Source organism: Trachemys scripta, chromosome 2, assembly GCF_013100865.1.
Source record: "Trachemys scripta elegans isolate TJP31775 chromosome 2, CAS_Tse_1.0, whole genome shotgun sequence".
NCBI classification, from domain to species: Eukaryota; Metazoa; Chordata; order Testudines; family Emydidae; genus Trachemys; species Trachemys scripta.
The window spans coordinates 157,593,677-157,621,063 of NC_048299.1; the positions used below are offsets into that span (position 1 = coordinate 157,593,677).

General features: G+C 39.4%; 1 protein-coding gene across 1 annotated transcript in view; it reads right to left on the bottom strand.

Moving 5' to 3' along the window:
* Positions 1-27,387, bottom strand: part of CDH9 (cadherin 9) — a 109,113-nt gene that overhangs the window by 64,860 nt on the left and 16,866 nt on the right. The window contains exon 2 of the mRNA XM_034762061.1: positions 12,167-12,490. Within this exon, the coding sequence (XP_034617952.1) occupies positions 12,167-12,394 (228 nt within the window). The 5' untranslated portion in view covers positions 12,395-12,490. The remainder of the gene's footprint in view (positions 1-12,166; positions 12,491-27,387) is intronic.

Consider the following 27,387-nt stretch of genomic DNA (forward strand, 5'->3'; position numbering starts at 1 on the left):
TTGAGTGGAAAGGGGGAAACTTTTCTGGGATGTATTGATTTTTTTTTCTTTAAAGGTGGCTGGCTATAGCTGCCCAGGGACTTGAACTATTAGAATAAGCCCCAGGGGAGATGGAATGGTGGGCAGAGGACAGGAGGGACATCAAAATTGCATGATAAATTTGTTTATATCATATATATGGATAAAGATGGTGATATCAGTCTTGCAAAATTCTTAAGAAAACTTACCAGACCAGACACACATCTTCCTTCCCCACACCACACAGATATCTATACAACTGTGCATACAGACACATATCCCTGGGTTTCTCTCATACACATACACCTTTACATTATTATCATTTCTTATTTCTATTGCAGTAGTACCCATGAGCCCCAGCCATGGATCAGGAACTCATTGTGCTAGGTGCAGTACAAACAGATAAGAAAAAGTTGGTGTCTGTCTGGGTCTTACAATTTAAGTAAAATATCCCTGTCTTGCTTGGGAATATAAAAGTGTTTGAGAAGGAGGCTGGGTTGAGCAACAATTGAGTTGTCTTCTTCTTTTCTTTTCTTTTCTTTTGCGGTACATTTGTTTAATTACATTTTTTTTCTTCTGTAATATTTTTGGGGTTTCTTTTGTTTCCCATGTGTGGTTTAGTGGACTTTCCTTCCAATCTTGCAAACACATAAGTATCTATCTAACTTACATACTTATCACCCCACACTGCAGTAATTGAACATCTCATGGTATTTAATGTATTTATCCTGACAGTACCCTGATGATGTAGAGAAGCACTATTAACCCCATTGTACAGACAGGGAACTGAGGCACAGAGAGACTAAATTACTTACCCAAGGTCACCTAGGAAGTCTGTAGCAGAGCAGGAAATTGAACTCAAGTATCCCTAATTCTAGCCTGGTTCCCTAGCCAATGGACATGCTCATCTTTATGTATGTGAATAGTCCCATTGAAGGCAATGAGATTACCCATGAGTATGAAGTTAAGAACGTGCATAAATACATGAATGGTAGGGACTAAACCACTTCAAACATTTTCAGGTTTTTTGAAATGTAGATAAAATTACTTTTGCAAAACAATAATAATAATAAATATGTATTTGGTTTAGTGAAAAATTGTTTGTTTGTTTGTAACACGCTTATCACGGGATTGGAATTTTTATAAAATGTTCTATTTAAAACAAAAATCAACCAGCTCTTATCTGGATTTTAGTTTTCAACTCCTGGCCATTCTGGCAGTCAGGGAAAGCCACCACTTTTGAATGAAAGCCCTAAGATTTGGAGCACAGCTGTGGTTTTAAAGACCTTGCTTCCAGGAAATGTTTCAATGAAGTGTTGTCTGTAGAAAATCCAGCTCACTGTCAATAAATAAATACATATGCGCTAAGATTCTTGAGCAATCATGATTCTCAAATGAGCAAACCTGTTCATGGTTTGTTGAGTTTAGCTAATAAAGTAATTGAGAAGGAGAATGTTGCAAACTAACAGTCCTTTGTTCCTGGTCTACCTTTTTCCATCTCACTTGTTAAGGTAAGTATTTCCAAGTTCCAGCGTAGCACCATTTGGGAGGTAATTACCAGCAGGCTGTTGATCTGGCTAGTTATGGTGAGGCTAACTGCTCACTTAAAAATAGAACAAGTTGAAAAAGAAAATAAAAAATTCAGATATTGTGAAGACATATTTGTACTGCACCTTTTTAAATAGAACTATGTTTTCATTTTTATTTTTTATGAAAAACAGTGACAATTTTCATTTCATCCCTTTTCCCTGTGCCTATTCCCCTGCCTTTTCCCCACTCTTTTTCTGCCACCCAGGCCTTCTATTTCTTTTTCCTTTTTTGGCACTGCATGCAATATAGCATGAACGATACTTTGCTTGTTTAATCTTTCCAGCTATACTCTTAGCCCAGCAGAAGAGTCTGTCCTATCTCGGGGCCTCTCCTTTTGTCCCTCCAGACCCATGAACATGATACAGTTCTGAGGTGACCTAGAATCCTACTTTCAACATCTCCGACTCAAAGAATATTTCCAACATACCTCTGAACAGCATACTAACCCACAGAATCCTCCCTACCAGCACTACAAAAAAAAAAAAAAAAAAAAAAAAAAAGGATTCTGCGTGGACTCCTCCGGATGGTCGAAACAACAGACTGGACTTCTTCATAGATTGCTTCCGTCAACGTACAAAGGCTGAAATTGTGGAAAAGCAACATCACTTGCCCCATAACCTCATCCATGCTGAACACAACGCCATCTACAGCCTCAGAAACAACTCTGACATCATAATCAAAAAGGCTGACAAAGGAGGTGCTGTCGTCATCATGAATAAATTGGAATATGACCAAGAGGCTGCTACACAGCTCTCTAACACCACATTCTACAGGGCATTATCCTCTGATCCCACTGAGGATTACCTAAAGAAACTACACCATCTGCTAAAAAAATTCCCTGACAAAGCACAGGAACAAATCTGTACAGACACATGCCTAGAACCCCGACCAGGGGTATTCTCTTTGCTACCCAAGACCCATAATCCTGGAAATCCTGGATGCCCCATCATTTCAGGTATTGGCACCATAACATCAGGATTGTCTGGCTATGTGGACTCTCTCCTCAGGCCCTACGCTACCAGCACTCCCAGCTATCTTCGAGACACCACTGACTTCCTGAGGAAACTACAATCCATCGGTGATCTTCCAGAAAACACCATCCTGGCCACTATGGATGTAGAAGCCCTCTACACCAATATTCCACACAAAGATGGACTACAAGCTATCAGGAACAGTATCCCCGATAATGTCACAGCTAACTTGGTGGCTGAACTTTGTGACTTTGTCCTCACCCACAACTATTTCACATTTGGGGACAATATATACCTTCAAGTCAGTGGCACTGCTATGGGTACCCGCATGGCCCCCCAGTATGCCAACATTTTTATGGCTGACTTAGAACAATGCTTCCTTAGCTCTCGTCCCCTAACGCCCCTACTGTACTTGCGCTACATTGATGACATCTTCATCATCTGGACCCATGGAAAAGAAGCCCTTGAGGAATTCCACCATGATTTCAATAATTTCCATCCCACCATCAACCTCAGCCTAGATCAATCCACAAAGCGGTCCATTTCCTGGACACTACTGTACTAATAAGTGATGGTCACATAAATGCCACCCTATACCGGAAACCTGCTGACCGCTATACTTACCTACATGCCTCCAGCTTCCATCCAGGACACACCACATGATCCATTGTCTACAGCCAAGCTCTAAGATACAACTGCATTTGCTCCAATCCCTCAGACAGAGACAAGCACCTACAAGATATCTATCAAGCATTCTTAAAACTACAATACCCACCTGCTGAAGTGAAAAAAACAGATTGACAGAGCCAGACGAGTACCCAGAAGTCACCTCCTACAAGACATGCCCAACAAAGAAAATAACAGAACACCACTAGCTGTCACCTTCAGCCCCCAACTAAAACCTCTCCAGCACATCATCCAAGATCTACAACCTATCGTGTATGATGATCCCTCACTCTCACAGATCTTGGGAGACAGACCTGTCCTCGCTTACAGACAACCCCCCAACCTGAAGCAAATACTCACCAGCAACCACACACCACTGAACAAAAACACTGACCTAGGAACCTATCCTTGCAACAAAGCCCGATGCCAGCTCTGTCCACATATCTATTCAAGTGACATCATCATAAGACCTAATCACATCAGCCATGCCATCAGGGGCTCATTCACCGGCACATCTACCAATGTGATATATGCCATCATGTGCCAGCAATGCCCCTCTGCCATGTACATTGACCAAACTGGACAGTCTCTACGCAAAAGAATAAATGGACATAAATCTGACATCAGGAATCATAACATGCAAAAACCAGTAGGAGAACACTTTAACCTGTCTGGTCACTCAATAACAGACCCGGGGGTGGCAATTTTGCAACAGAAAAGCTTGAAAAACAGACTCCAACGAGAAACTGCTGAACTTGAATTGATATACAACCTAGATACAATCAACTTAGGTTTGAATAGAGACTGGGAATGGCTGAGCCATTACAAACATTGAATCTATCTCCCCATGTAAGTATTCTCACACTTCTTATCAAAGTTATCATAAGTGCTACTATAGTAAGCCATCTTACTTGTGGATCTCTGAATGCTAACAAGTGCAGAGGCATAAAGTAAAGAATGGTTGTGTTTGAATATCTGTTGCAAAAGAAAGTTAATTTCTAAGGGGGGTTATTATGTTTTGTTTTTAAACAAGGGACACATGTAAATGTCATGAATCAAAATGACTGGTTAACTGAATGAAGAGAAGGGGATTTTCTTAGCCAGGGATTCAGTATAAGTGTTGGTTGGGTTGATATTTTATTTTAAGGAAAAGTGAAGTCTGATTCATCCATTGCCATGAAAGTTGTTAAGGACAGGTCATTCATGGTTTGGGATAGTTTTGATCAACATTTTGAGTGACATTTATCTCTACAATGGAGAAGAAGAAAGGATTCTTCTTTAAAAACCTGAGTGGATTTTTATCAGACTGCCCATCTTATAATAGATTTTAGGGGGTGATTTTAATTGTACAGTTTATGAGGATTCTAATAGAAACCATCAAGAACCTCACCCATTATCTGCTAAGTAGCTGTCTTTTATTTTTCAAGCCAATGTCCTTGATCTATTAAGGTATTTTAACTCTCAAGTTGAGACAACATAGTTGGTTGAGCATCAATACAAGCTGTGTCTTTAACAAGACTGGACATGTTTTATGCCTTTGAAAAAATCACGGAAATGTATTGTTAGTGACTGTAACAGAGTGGCTTGCCCCTGGGCTGCAAAGCCTGGGGCTAAGCCATTGGAGTCAGGAAATTCCCTGTGAAGGGCAGCATGTGACTGCAGTAAGGGGGAAGAGAGAGGGGAAGGAAAGGGGAAAATGGAAATGAACATGAAAATTTAGGAAATTGCAGGTAGTAAGAAAGGCTCCTGCAGGGATGACTGTGATACCAGAGGGTCTAGAAGTCAGGGTCAGAAACTTGAGACTCCAGCCAGTGAGTGGCCTGCCAAAACAGGAAAGGCCTGATGCAAGAAGGCCTGGAAATAGGGTGACTTGGAGACTGCTGGAAGGAAACAGGCTCCAGCAGGAAGACCTGGGTCATGGGGTTTCCCTACAGACATGAGTGACCCAACAAGAGGGTAAAACTGATGGATTTTGATTTGAGACTTTGAGTTCTGTTTCAGAGCTTTATTTATGTGAATAAATTCTGAGAAAGGGTGGTGAATGCATAAGACAAGCCTGCACTGAGTTTCTGTATGGAGCCTTTTGAGGGTATGTCTGCACTGAAGTTAAAAACCCGCGGCTGGCCCAGGCCGGCTGACTTGGGCTAAGGAGCTGTTTAATTGCTGTGTAGATGTTTGGCTTCAGGCTGGAGCCTGGGCCTAGGATCCTGTGAGGTGGGAGGGTCTCAGAGCTCAAGCCTGAGCTGCAGGAGCCTGAATCACCTGGCACAGGTCAGCTGCAGGTGTCTAATGGCAGTGTAGACATACCCTGAGGGAGAAATTATTAGCAAGGAACTGCAGAGTGACCTCTAGCCACAAGGCGGTGCTCAGGACGCACCTGAGCTGTGTAGTTGGCCGCCCAAAAACTGAGGAACCTGAATTCTGTATTGTCTTTAGAAAATGTAGGTAATTGTCACTAACAGGCTATCTGATCATAGCCTGGTTTCATTTACTTTAGCTTTGCCTTTTCTGAAAGAATATGGTCCTTACGGGCACTTCATTTTTTTTATTGGATGCATGCTTTGGGGTTTGTTTTAATGTTTTCTGGGGAGATTTGGCTAAATCTATACATCTTCTTCTTTTCTTAGGCAGTAGTGGATGGTGGGTAAAGTTCACATGAAATGCTTTTGGCAGCAATATGTGCAGCAGATAAATTGAACCTACCCCAGATCATGAAAGAGTTAGTGAAAGAAAGAATAGAAACTAATACATCATTTTATAATCAATATGTTGTTAGGCTACGTGTGAGCCCAAATTATAGAAAACTGCTCTCGATAGACCTTTTGGATAGCAGGGTCCAAGCAGGGCTGCCCAGAGGATTCAGGGGGCCCGGGGCAAAGCAATTTTGGAGACCCTTTCCATAAAAAAAAGTTGCAATACTATAGAATACTATATTCTCGTGGGGGCCCCTGTGGGGCCTGGGGCAAATTGCCCCACTTGCCCCTTTCTCTGGGCGGCCCTCGGTCCAAGCTGCACAAGTTAGAGCTAGATTTCAGAGGCTTAATGAAGTGCCCGCACCTACTCAATATTCCTTTGGACTGTAAGAGAAAAATACTGATTAGAAGATAATTAGCCACTTTAAAATATTATTGAGGTGAGAGCTATATGATCTTGTGGAAATCCAGAGATTTGTAGTGGGGATTTACTCACTGCAGAGGCTGAACATTGGACTGAAACAAAGCAGTTTATGGAGGAAACTGCCTGGGCCTCGAGTCTTTCCTGGATGGTGATGCCTCACCTCTTCTCCTGGCTATTTCACTTTCTTTATGAACATGTTGTTTAGAATTTAATAGAGAATGTGATTCTTTCTCTGGGTACTTTTTGTCTACCCTATGTCTCATGGAATTCTATAGAATGGTTAAAAATCCACTATAGAACAGATCTGATTCTCTATTAAATTCTGTAGGTTTCAGAGTAAATTCTATAGAACCCTGTCAATTTGATCCTTGCTAAATTATATAGGACTTCATAATAGTAGCAGTGCAATTTCCATAGTCCCTGCAGAGAAGTCAGGGGATCTGCTGTATCCCTACCCTTGCATATAGATAGGGTGTGGGGATGTGGAACTGAGTTTTGGGAACATTTGATCCTTCCCTGTCGAGGGGAAAGGAGACCTTGGGACCTGTGGACCCAATGGGTGTGATTTGTATTCAATATTTGTATTGTCCCCAGAATCACTCACAAAAAATTATTGACCCCCTTACTTCTAAAGGTGTTTGTGTTAGGATTCTTACAAGGAAATCTATACACATAGCTGGGTGAATAACTCTGTGAACAATTCATTACTATTGTGTTTGAGAATTGTCAAATGAATTTGACAGCTTTGCTCATTATTCACAAGTATTTAACAAATTTAAGATTGTGGATTACTCAGATGAATAATGAGATTATTCAGTTTGGTATTAGATACTAGTTAGTCATTCTGTGTGACAGGTCACTTTAAGTGACATGTTAACGTTTCTATTCCCAGTTTGGATGGCCTAGCCTTTAATCACCTCTTTGACTCTGCTTGCCTTACCTTTGCCTATTTAGATTGTAAATTCTTTGGGGGAAAAGCTGTCTCTCCCTATATGTTTATACGCTGCCTAGTACAATGATGCCCAGCAGCAGCAGCCTCTAGGCACTACCGTAATATAATTGAGATGAAGAAGAATACAGAGAAGGGCAAGGTTAGTTTAGTCTGCCTTTGATCCTTTCAAGGGCAAAGGAATGGGAAGCTCAGGCGAGAAAGTGAGAGAGGAGTGAGCCTAGAGAATTTTAGGACAGTCTAAACTTTTCTTTTTTTGTCAATGGACAAGTGTTATATTTGGCTAAATATGTAGATCCCAGATTGAAAAAAATACATGGATCTTTTTCTGACCAAGTGTGTGGGAAAGGGGAGAGAGACACATGGCAGATATATTGACTGTTCTGAAGATTTACATTCAATTTTCTCTTGTCAATTGATACAAAATAATTGCATGTGGCATATGTGTTCTACTTGTGAAAGATACACTATGGTCTGTGTCTCCTATCTTGTTAATTTACCCAGTGCCCTGTTTTTGGCGAACTGTATTAAATATGATATATATGTACCCTTTTTCAGCAATATTTCCTATATCTGCCAAGTGTGTTAACTGAATTTACTGATCTTTTTCTATCACATATCACCATTCTCCACTGTCATTGACAAAAGCAATCTAATAATAATTGGTAGGACATGCATGATCTGTTAGCATACCATTATTTTAATTAATAGCCTCAGGACTAGGCTTAAGGACAGGGAAATTTTGGATAACTGTTGTGTTTGTGATCCATCCTATGAACAACATTACATAGAACAAGTATGTTGACTGAATTGACTCATACCCGTTTCCTGTCACTGCAGTCAAGATTTAACATAGTTATTGTTACAAACAGCTTGTAGTAATTGTGTTCTTGCTTGGTTCTAACCACCAAGTGTATTGTCAGATCTCTGTAATAACTTGGGATTCTCCTGCTGTGTTAATATTAAACAGTGTCCCATTAATAACTACATTTCCTGGTTACCAGTGTACACAGTGAACAAGAGAGGTTCTCATAGCTCTGAAGTAGCAAGTGGTCTGCATGAGCCAAGAATGTATGATTAAGCCACATGCATTTGCTATGAAGTAGACATAAGGACACCACCAACACAGATTCTGTGTGCCTGTATGTTAGTGGCAAACCACAGTGCTGTACAGAAATATCAGTATAATTAATACATTTTGAGTGGCAAAAGCAGGATTGGGATGGGGGGATTTTGAATACAGAGGATGCAGTGTATGCTCTTGACTGGTCACAGGATGGTGGAGAGGAGGGTTCATATATTTTTGTCATGCTTGTATGAGTGACATATTGCTGCTAATGCTCCCGTTGCTTTTGGCAGAGTTCTTGTCCTGAATCTTCTTACATGATATTGCATAGTATGGAATCCATCTTTCACGTACTGGAGTCAATAGTAACATTCCCATTAACTTCAGTGAGTGAAGGATTAGGCCTGATTCTTGTGTGATATGATGTGATGCCTTCTATGTGATGTGGCAAATAATAACATGGCTTCTGATTCTGTTACATAACTTGCATATATTCACTGCAGTGCCTGTGTGAAGAGATGGGTTTGACTATATTTTGCTTTAGTGTAGCAGTTGTAGCCAATGACTTTAGTTTATTGTTAATTTATTGTGTGATGTTATGATTAACTCACATGTTATGTCATATATAATCATCATGTGCTAAATAGAGTTAAATTGTAAGATTATAGAAGTATAAGATTGATCAGTAGTTAGAAGGGATAATTATGTAGAAGGTATCTAAGTAAGGAAGGCTGAAACAAAGACCTGTAAGCTGAGGCCTGTAAGATTTTAGCTTAGCTATTTTAGGCCTTACGGATAAGAAATACTGACATAAGTAAGTGACCGAAGAATAACTCTATACCATAAAATTATGGGAAAAGATCTACCAAGGGGCAATATTGGGGGGAAAAAACCCACAGTGAGAGTAATTGTTTTGCTTACAAGATACCCAGCAGTCACGTTTCTCTAATGCATGCCCTAACTGCAGGGTACAATATGTTCGTAAATGCTAATGAGGTATAGTCAGACCCACATTATAAAAAGAAGGTGCCCAGATTAGGAAAATTGAGCTCCCTATTGAAAATTCCAGCAGGAACCATCCCTCTACAAATGATCAATTAGCAATGCATCCATCAGACCTTAAGAATATCATTATGGATGTGAGCATAACTGTATTTGTAACTTGTTCATAGGGCTTTATAGGATTTCTATATGCATGAGTAATCATAACTTTAACTGTAACTTTAATAAAACTTGTAAAAACAGACTAGACCTTATACTTGTGAAATGTATGTGTGGTCACCATCCTTGGTTTTTATGTGTTCCTAGAGACTCTAAATCTGAAGCAAGTAGCAGAGGTGACTTTCACTCTGTTGAAACTGTAGCTGAACCCACGGTGGTGTAACACCACATTACAAAATTCACTTTAAATAATATAAAAGGCTACACAGTGTACAATGCACATGGGTGCGAATGCGCATACACACACACTCTGAAGACAGATCCTGAGAAGTACTGCTACCCTGTGGAAGCTGCAGCTGCTGCTGGAGATAGGGAATGATAAGGATGATTGCTTATTTCCTCCCGCCCCCACAATTACGACCAACTCTTCCACCTTCTCATGGATACTGTTGATTTTATTTTATTGTTCTTCCTACTTCTCTGCCAAAACCTCCCTCCTTCCTTTTCCAACTCTCAAGCCACAGATGGCTTTTAGGAGATGGCCGTTGAAGCACTTCTGATGTGACTCCTTATGCAGATAGAGCTTCACACCAGTACTCATAGCACATTTTCTCTTTGCAAGCCTTCTTGTGAACACTCTCTCATCACTTTTAAAGAAGTGGCATGAGAAGTTCCATGTGTTCCAGAGGAATCCCAGTAATTGAGACTCCATGAGGTACTTGAAAGTTTCTGTGGAATATGGTGCAAGTGTGTTCAGAAGTGATGACACAAAATTGGTGTTAGTTGGTGTTGCACTAAAAGTAAATGGGGATCCACAGATATAAGTCAGGTCAAAATTTTAAGTGACATCAAAGCATAATGCTCACCTATGTGTGATGTATTAAACATTAAATTTATAAACATCTTTCATATGCAAGCAGGTAGTACAGCCAAGTAATCCAGTCCCAGCCAATTCCTACTCACACATTGTTATGTCATAGGCAAAATACACTAATGTAGTTTTACATTACTCAGTGGGACTTATCAGAAATTGAATCCACTATAGAGCAAAATAAATACTAATTTTTGTCAACTATCTGATCCTCTAGCAAGTGTACTTACAATAAGAGTTTCTGAATTCATTTCATTCTCTTTCTAGTACAACATTATTATATTACTCTAAGAGTCCTTCAGTTTGTGTCTGTCCATATTAAAGAAGGGCTGGCTAGGAATTCTTGCTACTCACTCATCCCCATGAGTCTGAATAAAAGTGTTCTCTCCTCACATGTAACACAATTTGCTAATTGCCATCAGTTTCAGATAGAGAATACTAAACTGAGACTTAGGCTTTTCTCAAAACAGATATTGCTCTCTGAATTGTTTAAAAAAAGGGAAAAAAGAACAAAAAAAGCCTTAGATGACTTTCCTGTTTATCACACTTTGGGCCTGCTACACCTCTCACACCATTTTTATGATAACATAACTGACTGAAATGGAATTACCCCTTTTTACACTGAGAGCAGAATCATGTACATTGTCAGATCATGAAACAATCTCAGGTCTTAAGGCTAATACATAATATGGGGTGTGTCTCTCTGGGTCCAGTAGTGCATTCCTGAAAGTCAGTGGGAATTTTGGGCATTGAAGGAATGCATGACTGGGTGAGGTGGGCATACCATCTGCTGTAGATTCAACAAAGTTGTCCCTTTCTTCATAGATACATTTTCTTTTTTAAAAAGAGAGAGAGAGAGAGATTCAGAGTCTGATCTCAGTTATTCCAGATTTATACTGTCATAACTCTATCAAAGTCAATCAAATTACTTTGGATCCACACCTGTGTGACTGAGGTCACAATTTGCTGCAGTTTCCTACTTACTGGTTTTCTAAATGGTTTTCCAAGACACAGATTTCTGTTTTTGTGAAGGCCTTGCCAGAAAACAGGGAACATCAGGGCAGATGGTGAGGCACAGCAAAGACTGTAAATCTGAGACTCCTTGATATAAGTATCACCAGGAAAGGCAAGAGGCCAACTTGGAATCACAAAGATGCAGTTACAATTCAGGGATGCTGTTGGAGCTAACAGCTGGAAGAGGACTCACTTTTTTTTCAGACCGTTAAGTAAAGATTAGAGTTTGTTTGCTGGAAAAAGGCTGAAGATCTTTTCTTTTCTCAACCACCATTCTTAATAATATAATGTCTCCACTGTGCATGGATAAAATTTTCATTATTAACAAATGGAATTTTGTGTGCATCTAGTGGAGAATATATCTCTGCATAATTGCAAATATCACAAAAGATTGGCTGTCATTGAGGAACCTATCTTTTAATTCTCTCTTGTAATATTTATCCTTGACAACTGAACATGGACTTGAAATGATACAGTGATTGAAACACCCCTACAAATGTGTGTTTGTCTAACCAGGAATTAGTAATGTTTAGACTGAAGTGTTCCCATTTCATCACGACATCCCGCCTCCCAGTTCCTAACCCTTCTTGCTCAAACTATAATACATTATGTGTGCTTTGCTTTAGTGCTGTTGAGAAAATAAGACCACCCGTTTTATATAAGAAATCAAGTAAGAAGAACTGTGCAAAGCATCACTTGTCAGATTTGTCAACCATCTGTGGTCTTTTAAATGCAAAGCTTACCTTGCCCACATACTGAGTATCTGAACCTGTGTACTCCTCCAGCAAGAAAAACTGATTCCACATCCAGCCACGTTTGCTGCGGTGCAGGGTTTTCCCATCATCCTGTGACAACCCCAGTATCCTTCCATTTTGTGAATACTTGATAGTCCTTTTGGGGGATGATGTCATGTGAACCACATGAAGCATAGAGGTCCAGAACAGAAATGACAAGCAGTAGCAAGTCCTCATTGTTTGCGGCTTTAGCAAGGACGCTGCTGGGGTCGACGTCTCTCCTGTTTCACCAGAACAAAACTCTTGAAAGGTTGTATTCCTATTTGAAAGGACCTGTGAAATGGACAAAACTTTCTGGGTGAATTGTAATCATCTCTAGGTCAATATACTGTGTTAGAGTATATTTACAGCCTGGTTGTTAAAACTGCATTCCTAACTTGCACATGCAGTTACCACAGCTACGTTTGCAAATCAGAAAACTGGACACACAAAAGGCCAGTACAGCAAACGGGCCAATCATTTGTACAACCACTGGATTTTAGTTTGTTACTGAGGTAATCATACATACAACTTAATCTAATTTTAATATCAGGCTCTTGAAGTCTTCTCCATCCTCCTTTCTCTCCCTCTTTTTCCCCAGTATATGATTTCATGCACAAATAATTATTGAATCAGGTGATATGTTTCTTGATCTTAAAACTTAATCAGTCTCTGGTTATTTAGGTACAATGTTTAGCTGGGTTCTAAATAACAGAGCCAGTCCCTAGCTGCTACTATGATGTTGAGGGAGAAGCCACACAGAAACAAAGATTTCAATTTACTCAATCACATGGCTCACCTTGGCTTTGCCCCTACCTGCCCTTACCTACTATCCCCACCTTCCCCATCTGCACAGTGGTTCCAGAGAAGCTAAGATTTGCGGTGGACAGAGACGCATGCCTCCTGTATACCCACCACCTAAATCCTGCCTTTGCTTATAAAGTTCCTCTGTCAAGGGACTTACTGTGATATAGAGCTGCATGCAGGATTTGTTCAGAAGAGCCTAAATGAAGCAAAGGGCCTCCTGCAGGTCCCCTGAACTGGGAGGAATTATATGTACTAGATTAATTCTGTAAGGTATCTATGCCCAAAAATTCCACTGGAGTCATTTTGCATTTGGAGTAAAGCTGATCTGAAAATGTCTCTCCCAACACCCTCCATGGAGAAACAAAATAAAAAAAAGAGGAAAAAGTCGCTTTTGTTTAATTTTTCCACAGAAAACCCTAAAAATCTGGCCAAAACCTGAAATTTTTCAGCTGAAGGCCAAAATGTTTGATTTGCAAATGCCACTGAGGTGCCTCATGGGAGTTCTCCTTCGGATGACCCACAGCATCATTCTCTTCCATGGGCTGGGCTCCCTAGCTGGACTACAACTCCCATGCAGCTATATGGTTTTTATTTTTTCTGAACAGCTGCACTCCATTATGAGAGTTCCATGACAATGATGCATCATGGGAGATGTGGTCTGGCTGGGGACCCTGCCCCAAAGAGGAGAAAGGCAGCTGAACTGCAGTGGCACCAATTCTGAATCAAAGTTGTGGTTTTCAGCCATAATTTTGTTTGTTTGTTTTGTTTTTCAGGTGTCTGTGTTTTTAAGAAGTTAAAATGTTCTGCAGAAAGTAGACACTTTTCACAAAACAATGAATTTAGTTGAAAACAAACTTTCTGTCAACAAACAGTTTCAATGGAAAATTTGGAGACCTTAATGATTAGAAAGTTAGACTTGATTCTTCACCATGCCTGGCTAGTACAGATCCTTGCATCTGTGGGAAGTCCAGTTTATGTCAGTGAGCCTCTGCATGGGCACACGGATCCTAAAGCAGTATCAAAGCTTTGGTGTATTTTAGTAACTTCAATCAGAGATTTATCTGAGAAAGAAGTGAAGGCTTGGAATATTTATCACTCTCTAGCATCATGTTTTAAGAACAAAAATAAAACATTTTAATAGGTGTCTAATTTATGCAGAAAATTATAGCTATAATGCAGGAAAATTCTCATTTTCTTCATTTCTTTTTTTAATTGAAGAATTAAAGCACACAGTGTATGAACTCTGATTTGCATAAAACCGCATGGACATAGATCTTGGCATAAATTAGAGACCATGTTTTGTTTGAATTCCCTAGGTATATTCAATATCTCATTTTTTCTCCTGTTATTCTCAGTATGTTCCTGCTGAGTTCAGAGAACCATGGAAGAGCTCTCCTGTGGCTAATTTAACACCTGTAAATTCCCAACTTGTTAAGTGAAGAATGTGTCCTGTAATAGATAGTGTGTTACCTTATAATTCAGACTCACCTGACTCAAATCTAATGGAGTTTATTTATTTTGTTTGAAGTGACAAACTCATCTAAGTTTAGTTTTAGTTATCAGCAACTAGAGCTGGTTTGAATTTTTTCAATGAAACTGTATCTCATCAGAAAATCCCAATTTATTGAAACCACAAAACTTTGCAAGAAATGTTTCATTTTGTTGAAACTTTCATTGGGAGAGTTTCTCAGGTCCAGGATGCACTTTTTGGGGGGATCAAAACAACTGAACCCAGATTAGCCAATAGGCCAGTGCATAGGGCACTCACCTGGGAAGTGGGCAATCCATATTCCTCTTTCTGTTTTGAAGCAGGGACTTAAGCCTCAGTCTCTCACATCACAGCTGAGTCCCCCAATCACTGGGCTATTTGCTAGTCTGGAGTGGGTCTCTCTTGTTTTTCACAATTTTTAATTTTTTTAAACTCTCAGTTTCATCCTGATGTGCAGCAGGACATTTATTGAGATCTCAAAAGTGTTTTCAGGAAGGGCAAATTGTTTCCCACCTAGCTCTGTGAGCAACTCCAAATACTCTGCAGTGAAAATATATATTTGAATGTATCTTCATTAAGCAACAAGAGCAATATACAACATTAAATTTGTTTCTGATCAACTTTTGAACAAAAGTGTTCTTGACAAAATCTAGGGAGTACATTTTACCTTCTGCTATGTCTTACTTACAATGCTTAATTATTTTTTTCATTTGTTTGCAGTGTTGTTGTAGCAATGTTGTTCCCAGAATATTAGGGAGACAAGGTGGCTGAGGAAATATCTTTTACTGGAAAAATTTAGTAAAAGAGACAAGCTTTTGAGCTACACAGAGCTCTTCTTCAGCTTTCCCAGAGCTGAAGAAAGCTCTGTTTAGCTTGAAAGCTGGCCCAGAAGTTGATCCAATAAAATATATTGCTTCATCCACCTTGTCTCTTTATTTTTTCATGTCTTTCTCAATATACTTTATTATATTTGTGGAATATATAGGCTTTTTCCTGTTGCTAATTGAACCCCCATACATTCACATCTCTGACAACAGAATCTGCCTTCGGTTTAATTAGCAGGTTCAAGGCTTACAGGATTGCATAATCATTCCTCCCGAATTCACATACTATATGCTCAAGGAAGCACTAGAAACTGGGCATCAGCCAATACACTCTATCTCCAAGGCAGAACCATGGGCCAATGGACATGTCTAACCCACTCAGCTAGCTAGTGTGTAGGTTGAAATCAACAGCAAGCTCTACCCAAGAGCAAGGCTAAAGGCAGCAGCTCTAGGAATTTCTGCAATGAGGAATTCTATCCTGCTAAGCAGTAATTCTTTAACAGAGGATATACTGGAAAGACTGTCTGCTCCCACATTTTATTCCAATCAGGGCAAGAGTTAAATACTGTAGTGAACTGGCTTTCTATGTGGTGCTGCCCCATAGTGAGTGGGTCACTGGGCTTGCTTACTGGGTGATAGGTCTTGTACTGAAGCCAAACTCTTTCATCTCAATCGGTACAGAGGCTTGTGTTCTGGGAGCTAATGAACCATGGATCTAACTTTTCCCATTGTGTGTGATAATATTGTAGATGTATGCATTATCTGTAGAGTTAAATTTGTTATAATGATGGGATCAATCCTGTCCCCACTGAAAACAATGGCAAAACCCTCTTTGATTTTCAATAGGAGCAGTGAGGCATGGACTGAGACTGGAAGAAAAGGTTTTGTTTGTTTTCTTTCTAACTTGTGAAATGTATTGGGTCAGATACTGTATTACAGCATATATCCAGCATCTGTTGCTTGGGCCTTCCCCACCATCAAGTCAATCTAGTTTATCTAGCCTTCCTTTTACACAATGGAAAACACATTATTTCCTTAGTTACATATGAGTTAAAGACCTTATTTAGGACACGATATTCATATAAACACTTGAATGCACATATTGTGACCTGCATCCTTTCCTCAGGTTGCAAACCAGTTACGTCTGATGAGCTTGAATGATAGAAAATGAATGCTTTTTGCTGTTTGAGAGGTCTGTGGAAGTAACCTGAAATCATTAAAATCTTCCACTGCAGTGAGTGAGTCTGCTATCAAGTCCTAAGGGAGTTCCAGGTAAATGAATTACTTTCATATGAAAGTCATAATTCTCCTTAATACATTAGCAATTGAAAAAATGGTATTTCTTAAAGCCTTTTGAATGTAAAACATTCTATTTAGATTCATGAGGTGTACTGTGAAATAAGGCATGCTGAGATCAATAGCAGGGATTTGTTAGCAATGATGCCAATTTAAATGTTACTATAGCAATCACCATGGTAATGTATTTAATTAGTGCTGCACAGTCACTCACAAGCATGATATGCGTCTATGGTAACCTTTGGCAACTTTACAATAGAGCATGCAGAATAGTTTGTTTAATTTGTTGACATTGAAATAAAGTTCCATTCCAAATGAAAAGATAATAATGGAATATAGATGCATAAGTATGGTCCATCATATCTCAACTGACTAAAAGTAGTGCATGTTTATCTGCAGTAGAAGCACTAGACATGTCTCTCCTAAGTTTTTACATAAAAATGATGCACTTTTTGTTCTTAAAGGTTCAAAGAACCTACAAAGTTGGGGCACACATTTTATACAGGATATACTGCAGTGTGGGCCTTATTTTGTAGCCCTTACTCATGTGTGAGTAGTCCCTGGCTTTGACTTCAGTGAAACAGCTAACATGAGTAAAGGCTGCAGAATTAGATCTGAGATCAGTATTACTTTTAAAGAGCAAGATATTTGTAGATTTCATGTGGAGCGTGTGTCCTATCTTTTTTTCTTTTCTTTTCTCCAAAATACAAAGGATGGGGAAAATGCTAAAAAGAACAAAAAGTGGGAAAAATTAATCAATTAAAGTGTGTGCACTAAGAAGCCTAGCTGATGTGAGCCAAATCTAATGGCATTAGCAGAATACTTTGGGGGGTTTAGGGAGACACAAAAGTAGAATTTAAATAGATTTAATGGTAGTTATCATAGACGGTGAGTATTAATGAGCTAGTGTTATACCCAGTGGGGTTAGTGGAAATACTGCCGTTTACTTCAGTGGGAACAGGATTAATGAACAAATGATTCCAAATAATTAAGGACCAGATTTTCAAGTGCTCAGCACCTACAATTGAGGCCAGCTTTTCAGAAGAGCTCTGATCTATTTAGGTACCTCAACAAGGGCCAGATTTTTAAGAACAATCAGCATCAATAGCACCCTTTGTGACAAGAGCTGGTCAGTAATTTTCTGACAAAACAGTTTTTCTTCAGCAAATGCCAATTCATCAAAAACCAAAAATGTTTTAAGAGTGCGAGACCTTCCCTGATAGCTACTACTTCCTTGGGAGATGCAGGGACTTGAACTTGGGCTATAGATCCAATCCTTCTCTCTGGCCCAGGGGCTATTTAATTAGTTATATAAAGTGGAAGAGCTTCAACAGAAGAGACCAAGAGTCCTGACCTTGATAGTCTACTGGTTAGGACACTCAGCTGGGATATGGTAGACCCTGGTTCAAGCTCATGCTGCAGAGCAGGGATATGACACTGGGTCTTACATGTGCTATGTTGCTTTGAGGTGAGAGGAATATCTCACTCTTTAATTGTGACACTTTGGGCCAGGTTTTCAAAGGAGTTCAGCACTCCATGTGCTGCTGAACTGTTTTAAATAGATGTCTCCTTACTTTGGTACTTAAATGGGAGATGAACTCTTTTTTGAAAAATCTGCCCTCTATTGTGAATGCAGCACTGTGCTGAAATATTAGAAAGTCTATTGAATATGTCTATATCCACATCTATAGGCAAATAAATCTATGATGAATGGGGTATTAAAATAAATATTTATCTTATTATTGACATTAGAGAGAGTTAGCATTATATTTAAAAATACCACAAGTCCCAGAGACACTGTAGGTGGAGATACTGGGTTAGGTTCAGCCATAGACTATGCTGACTTCTTTTTGCTTATCTAAGGTTTCAGACTCTTGCTGATAGAAAATCCACCAATCCCTGCTCCACTGAGCCACTACAGCCCCATATGTGAGTAAAGATGCCAGGAGGATATGCTGATTCATATCTGAATAGTTGCCAGGGGTAAGGGCTTGCTGTCCACTGGCATAATCCCTAGTAGAGTGTTGAGGTGAAAACACTATCTTCCCTCCCCAACAGTGAATCCCTTTTGAGGAGTGGGAGGGTACAGTTTTACCCCACTCTGAGAATGTTAGTGAATGAAACCCACGGTAGTTACTGACACAGACTTTACAGAGCTCTGCTGTGTGAGAGACGGGTTACATTAAGTTAAAAAGAATAATTTAAAGTAACTGTTCTTGAGGCAGCAGCCTGCTGAATCACAGAAGGGAGGCTCTCATTTCTTTAAAAAAGACCCTTAACTCCCATTAGCAATCCTTTTTACAGGGTCTTTTTTTCATCAACATGAGGGGAAATAAGAAATGTACCACTTTTAAACCCTTAAAGCAAGGCCTTTTGACTGTCCTCCTTTGATCTTTCAGTGTCAATTAAACTCCACAGGGAACACATTTCACTCTTATCATATAATTAGGCAGTCCTACATTCATATACCATACTTTATTTACAAATTCAACAGCTTTATTGTGTTTACAGAACAGTCTTCAAAACGAAGAGGAAAAAGAAATGTTGCATCAACAGAAGAGGTTCCTCCCCCATCCTCTTCTTATTGCTTCCTCTTTAGAAATATCACTTTTATTTGACATGCACTTTGATATTGATACCCTGCATTATGTAAGGCATTTTTGTGCCTAACAAACAGCATAGCTTGAAATTTGCAAATCTGTGGCTATCTGCTTTATATCCACGGATATCTGCAGACCATGTTGGCGCATCACAGATCAATTGTGGATATAAATTTTGTATCTGTGCAGTGATCTAATCATAACATTCTATCTGCCAAAACACAAAACAGAGCAGCACCTCGGTACAGAGCACTATTTTCCAGATCTGTCTGTCCAAATCAGCCTATGTGCATGAAGCAGTAAGTGTCATCTATGGTAACATTGTGCTTTAGGAGCTCAAGTGTTGTTAAAATGCTAAATTTCTTTCAGTGTGTGTGTGTTATTTGAATAGATAGTGGTTCAGATCTTGACACCCGTTCTTCCCCACCTTAGTCTAGTCCCTTTACACCAGTCTGGTGATACAAATGTGCAGGAAAGTAGCCCTATCTCCTGCCTTCCAGTCTGGAATATAGATTTGGTGAAGCTGGCTCTGTGCCAGCCTCTCCACTGGCATATAGTGTGACCAGAGAATGCTGGGTAATTATAGGCTGTCAATCTGCCATTGATCCCAAGCAAAATAATGGAACAGCTGGTAAAGGACTCAATCAATAAAAAATTAAAGGAGGGTAATATAATTAATGCCAATCAACATGGGTTTGGGGAAAATAGATCTTGTCAAACTCACTTGATAGCTTTTTTGGTTGAGATTACATGTTTAGTTGATAATAGTGCTTATGTAACATACTTACGCTTCTTTAAGGCATTTGGACTTGGGACCACATAACATTTTGATTGAGAAACTAGATTAATACAAAATCAACATGGTACACATTTCATGGATTAAAAGCTGACTAAATGACAAGTCTCAAACATTGTAAATTAGGGAAGAATCAGAAAAGAGCCCTGAGAATGATTAAAGGATGGAAATCTTGCCTTATTGTGAAAGATGTAAGGAGCTCAATATATTTAGCTTAACAAAGAGACGTTAAAGAGGTGACTTGTTCATAGTCCATAAATTCTTACATGAGGTTGCTCTAAGCTGTGCCTGGAGCTGACTTGGCCTCGGGCAGTCCCATGTGTTTAAAGCTACCTTTGTCCCCAGTTGCCTCATGTATTCTAATAGACATCTGCCAAAGTGGAAGATTTGGCCCTATAGTTCCAAGAACCCAACACACTTATTGACACGTACAGCAATAGTGTAGGGAATGTCAATATAAATATGAGGTTGAGATTTTGTGTGTCCTTATGTTTGTCTGGAATGAATCTTTATCATAGCTCCCTTCCATATTCAAATGCGAATTAAATCATCTTCATAATAATTGTTTTGATGACTTGTTCATTTTCTTTGCTTTGTTAAAAGCGAGTTACAAAGAGGAAAACTTGTAAAAGCCTACAGCTATCACCGACGGTAGTTCATAAAAGAAAATTACAGTACCTCAGCAAATCCTTATCACAGACAGTGTTAATAATAGTACTGCTTGTACTCCTGTGGTAAAGGTTGTTTCAGCTTTTCTCACACTCCCTGCTGCCAGCTTTTATAATTCAGCTATACAAGTTGAGATGTTTGTTTAAGCTAGTTCCTACTAAAAGTGCCAAATTGGTAACTCTGAACAATTAAGGTCTCTATTTAGCCACAGGCATAGCACGGGTCCCACTAGTGCAAGCTTCTTCCACTGCCCCATCAATTCCTCATATATCACAGTGATGGATGACCTTATAAAAACCTGTATAGAGAGTTATGCTCTAACTCTGGCCAGGTGGGATTAATTCTAGGGGTGAGGCAATATATCAGTCTTCTTATCCATTTAATCCTTGGCCTCGCTGCTGAGACTTCATTTAATTGTACTGATATCTTTTTTTATGATTTGGACATTTGTTCACTAGCAGCGGGACTGAGATCACTACCTCTTTCATCTAGACCACCAAATAAGCTTTACATGACAACTGAAAACAAATTTTGGCCATTGCCTTCCTGGACAAGATTTGAACTGGTGACCTAGAGGAAGAAGGTTCTGTACTTCAGTCTGAACTCCCAGCTCAAGTTCTGATTTCCACTACACTATTATAGAACTTCTGATCTGTTTTGCCAGTATGAATCCAGAGTACCTCCACTAATTTAATGGTGTCACTCAAGATTTATCTGTCTTCCTGCCTTTCACTGCCCTTCAGAGTCAAATACAATAAAAAACAGAGGAAATGACTGCATTAAACCTGTTTGATTTCTCTGACACACTTTGGAAAACATAGGGTCACATTCCTGAATGCAATGCAGCTGCTTTGCTCCATCTCACCAGCATGATTGAGCCCCAAAACCATCTTAATTCACCCAGAGAGGATCAAAGTCAGGGTGATCTATCAGTGGTGAAGAGCACTTACACAACACAGCATTCTCCCTTGGCTACGTACATTCACACATCCACCCATCACCAGCATAGCAGGTTAAAGGCATCATGTCAGAATCCTGCTCCATCACACTAATCCTCAGCAGTGGTTTTGGCCCCTTGGCTACTCTCAGGGCATGTCTACGCTATAGCTGCTACAGTGTCACAGCTATGATGCTGCCACTGTGGCACCATAGCGTAGACTCTTCCTACATCATGAAGGGTTTTTCCATCAATGTAGTTAAGCCACCTCTCCGAGACATGATAGTTTGGTAGGCCAGGGGTTAGGTCGACCTGAGTGTGAAATTTTTCACATCCCTGACCAATGTGTCTAGGTGCTAGAGTTGTTAAGTGTAGATCAGGCCTAAAACATCATAGAGTAATTAGCCCTGTACAAAGAAATAGCAGTATCAGGGGAATGCACAGGTAAGTCCTAGAGACAATTATGTTAAGGCAGATTATCTCTTTCCTTGCTTTCCGTTGGAAGGGATATTTTTATATGCAGTACCTGGGTGATGTCCCCATCCTCTGTGACATCCTAACCATTTCTACTGCATCAAATTGTGATGTCACTATAGAATATAATGATTTCAGGCAGGGGTTAAGCAGTAGAATCTATTGAAATGCTTTTACTGCAGCTGTCCCAAAAGAGCGTTAATTGTTCCTAAATAGGAGTCTCCAAGCTGAGGGCTAAAGGACTTGAGTGAACTAACTGGAGGCAGCTGTTCATGGCAGAGAAAATACCTTAAACTGCCTGATCACAATAGTGACATTTTGTAATAAATATTACTATTAGATAATTAGTAATAAATAATAAGTATATTGAAATGTTATTGCCCTGTCGGCTAACATTTTGTGAATTATTAATGCAATAAAGTGAAGGTAATGATATAGTGACATAATCATAATGATGTAATGTTGTAAAAGTAAAAGATATAAATCTATAACATTCTTTAATAATATGACCTTTAAATGTTCAGTGGAGTAGTAGTGTTGTCTGATGTCTGGATAATAAAGGGTGCTACACAAGCCTTTTCACATGCTGCAGAGAAAGTGTGTCTTTTTATGTGCATGCACACATATAAGAATAATCAGAAAGCAGAAGTGGAAAAGTTCAAAGAGAAAGTAACGCCAATATTTTAGTTGACACTCAAGCTGGTTGAAACTTTTGATGAGAAACAAGGTCAAATTTTTCATATAATTTTTGCCAAAAAAATTCACATTCCTAGTTGACACACAGCACAAGAAAGTCAGAAATTTAGAAAATTGAATCTAGTGAACCATCTTAAATGTGGAACTGTGTCTAGATATTTATTGCAGGAGTCTGGTGGTATGCTGCAAAGCCTAGGAACCCAAAATGCAAGTTAAGGATCAAATATATTTTATTTCCATGCTTTGGTAGTTTGTATCACAATATTAGGGTGAAGACTTGAAGTAAATGGGAGCTTGGATTCTTACTTCATTGAGACCAGAAATTGGCCCTTAGGTTAAATTATTAAGTTCTAACTTCATTTTGACTTTTTTTCTCTCTAAATGGCCATTTATTTTACAATAATAAGTATTCGTACTAAGTAGCAAGCAGTCTTTTAATGTAGTTCTTCAAGGGACTGATTCAAAACTCTTTGAAACTTCCAGTGGCCTTTGGATCTGGCCACATTTTATCAAACCTGTATTAGCCCCCTCCCCCTCACACCCAGAAAATCTACAGTTGATTTATGTTTTAGTGATGTAGCTGAAGACAAAATATTAAGAGAGGGAGAAAATTTGCCTTTTTTAATAGATTTATATATATTGGTCTGAAAGGTAAGTTAGTGAAAAATGTTCCCCATATATATTCCCTTGATACTCTTACTATGAAATACAACACATAACTCGTTGCAAAAATAGGATCTGTTACTTTTCAGTTTTTACAGTTGCTACCATGCACTAATATTTTAAAACATTTAATGGAAAATGTAGTCAAAACACTAAGTGGCAAAAGCATGTCTATTTTTATACAGTGCCCAAATTCTGTGTGCATTATGATTACATTTTACAAGAAACTGTTATGAAAACACGTTTGATTCACTCTGTCTTCCACAGTCGTTAAATAGTATCTCAGGAACACTTAGATTCTTGTATAATGTTTTGGTGCTGAGAACATACAGAGTTTTCTTACAAATAAATACTAGATATCTGCTATCCAAAAGAGGGAGCCATAGCATTATGCTTTATTTTTCAATTTTATGTGCCTGTATACTTGCATACCGTTTTCATTGTATTTTCAGTGTAAACATGCATTTTGCTTTGACATTTTGTTCTTATGTATTTATATACACAAACAACACAGTACTAATAATTTAACCAGTTAATTGATCTAGTAGTTTTAACTAGAATTGTGTGAAAAAGTTACATTGAATGTCAAGCACACTTGAATGAGAGGAAAAAATATCCATTATCTTGTTATAAGACAGAGGACTGGGAGTCAGGAGCTCTTTCTGGTTTTCTTGACTCTGCCAGACTCTTCTTACGTGACTTTGAAAAAGTCACTTTGTCTCTTTCTGCCTCAGTTCCCCTTCTATGAAATGGAGAAAAATAACACAAGGGGTGGTGGTGTTTGTGGGCCAATATATATATATATATATCATGGGTCGGCAACCTCTGGCACATGGCTCTCCAGGGTAAGCACCCTGGCGGGCTGGGCCAGTTTGTTTACCTGCTGCGTTGGCTGGTTTGGCCAATTGCGGCTCCCACTGGCCGCAGTTCACTGTCCCAGGCCAATGGGGGTGGCGGGAAGCAGCGCGGGCCGAGGGATGTGCTGGTCATGGCTTCCCGCTGCCTCCATTAGCCTGGAGTGGTGAACCGCAGCCAATGGGAGCCACAATCGGCCGAACCTGCCAACGCGGCAGGTAAACAAACTGGCCCGGCCCGCCAGGGTGCTTACCCTGGAGAGCCGCGTGCCAGAGAGCACGGTTAGATTTTTTTTGGATGGAAGGTGCTACAGAAGTATCAAGTATTATTATTTGCAAAGTGAGACTTTACTTTGAGGCAAATTGTATTCACAAATCTCTACCCATACTCTGACAAACTTACCAAACATGGGCCATGATTGTTCTCTCAGCTGGGATGCCAATAAACAAAGGTGTCTGCCTTTTAGGAATACAATAGAGAAGTAGATAGATGTATAGTACTTTCCTAATTTCTTCAGGAGATTCCCTTTGTTCCCTCCCAACAGCTACTCCTACTTTCAGTGACCTCCAGAATACCCCCATAGATAAGAAGAGGTATCCTGCAACTTTTGACAAAAGAGGGGGTGGTGAGAAGATGGACCCTTGAGTTGTCAAAAGGGGGAGTTTGGTTCCCCCTTATGAAAACTGATGAATTACAATATAGGTTTGGTTTGAAAATTTCTTTGAGAAGCACACTCTGGCTGGTTTGTACATCACCCATTCCTGATGCTCTTACAATATTTTTACATATCACTTTAAAGGTCTTCTGTGGTGCTGCACTGTGTGTTTGGAAGAAACAACAGTACACAGACAAACAACGAAGAGTCTGTGTGGCACCTTAGAGACAAACAAATTTATTTGGGCATAAGCTTTTGTGGGCTAGAACCCACTTCATCAGATGCATGGAGTGGAAAATACAAATAAATATATGAAAAGATGGGGGTTGCTTTACTAAGTATGAAGTCAGTCTAATGAGATAAATCAAGTAACAGCAGGATACCAAGGGAGGAAAAAGAACTTTTGAAGTGGTAAGAGAGTGGCCCATTACAGAGAGTTGACAAGGAAGTGTGAGTAATAGTAGGGATAAATTAGTATTGGGGAAATTAGGTTTAGGTTTTGTAATAACCCAAACATTCCCAGTCTTTATTCAGGCCTAATCTGATGGTATCTAGTTTGCAAATTAATTCCAGTTCTGCAGCTTCACATTGGAGTCTGTTTTTGAAGTTTTGTTGTTGAAGAATTGCCACTTTTAGGTCTGTTAGTGAGTGACCAGATAGATTGAAGTGTTCTCCTACTGGTTTTTGAATGTTATGATTCCTGATGTCAGATTTGTGTTCATTTATTCTTTTGTGTAGAGACTGTCCGGTTTGGCCAATGTACATGGCAGAGGGGCATTGCTGGCACATGATGGCATATATCACATTGGTAGATGTGCAGGTGAAGCTGTGGTCTCTCTGCACAATAGCAGCCTAACTGTTGTCAATTTTTTGTAGGCATAAGTAATAGCAATTTTTTTAAGTACATCAGAAGCAGGAAGCCTGCTAAACAACCTGTAGGGCCACTGAACAATAAATATGCTAAAGGAGCACTCAAGGACGATAAGGTCATTGAGGAGAACCTAAATGAATTCTTTGCATCGGTCTTCACAGCTGAGGATGTGAGGGAGATTCCCAAATCTGAGACTGTCTTTTTAGGTGACAAATCTGAGGAACTGTCCCAGATGGAGGTGTCATTATAGTAGATTTTGGAACAAATTGATAAACTAAACAGTAATAAGTCACCAGGACCAGATGATATTCACCATAGAGTTCTGAAGGAACTCAAATGTGAAATTGCAGAACTACTACAAACTAGTGTAGTTTGTAACCTATCATTTAAATCAACTTCCATACCAAATGACTGGAAGATAGCTAATGTGACGCCAATTTTTAAAAAGGTCTTCAGAGGTGACCCCGGCAATTAGAAGCTAGTAAGCCTAACTTCAATACCAAGCAAACTGGTTGAAACTATAGTAAAGAACAAAATGGTCAGGCACATAGATGGACATAATTTGTTGGGGAAGAGTCAACAGGATTTTTGTAAAGGGAAATCATGCCTCACCAATCTTCTAGAATTCTTTGAAGGGGTCAACAATGTGGACAAGGGGATTCAGTGGATATACTGTACTTAGATTTTCAGAAAGCCTTTGACCAGATGCCTCACCAAAGGCTCTTAAGCAAAGTAAGCTGTCATGGGGCAAGCAGAAAGGTCCCCTCATGGATTGGTAACTGGTTAATAGATAGGAAACAAAGGGTAGGAATAAATGGTCAGTTTTCAGAATGGAGAGAGGTAAAAAATGGTGTCCCCCAGGGTCTGTACTGGTCCCAGTCCTATTCAACATATTCATAAATGATCTGGAAAAAGGGGTAAATAGTGAGGTGGTAAAATTTGCAGATGATACAAAACTACTCAAGATAGTTGAGTCCCAGGAAGACTGAGAAGAGCTACAAAAGGATCTCTCAAAACTGGGTGACTGGGCAACAAAATGGCAGATGAAATTCCATGTTGATAAATGCAAAGTAATGCACATTGTAAAACATAATCCCAACTATACATATAAAATGATGGGGTCTAAATTATCTGTTCCTACTCAATAAAGAGATCTTTGAGTCATTGTGGATAGTTCTCTGAAAACATCCACTCAATGTGCAGTGGCAGTCAAAAAAGTGAACATAATGTTGGTAATCATTAAGAAAGGGATAGATAATAAGACAGAAAATATCATATTGCCTCTACATAAATCCGTGGTACACCCACATCTTGAATACTGCATGCAGATGTGGTCGCTCCAGCTCAAAAAAGGTATATTGGAATTGGAAAAGGGTCAGAAAAGGGCAACAAAAGTGATTAAGGGTATGGAACGGCTTCCGTATGAGGAGAGATTAATAAGACTGGGACTTTTCAGCTTGGAAAAGAGAGGACTAAGGGGGGGATATGATTGAGGTCTATAAAATCATGACTGGTGTGTAAAAAGTAAATAAGGAAGTGTTATTTACTTCTTCTCATAA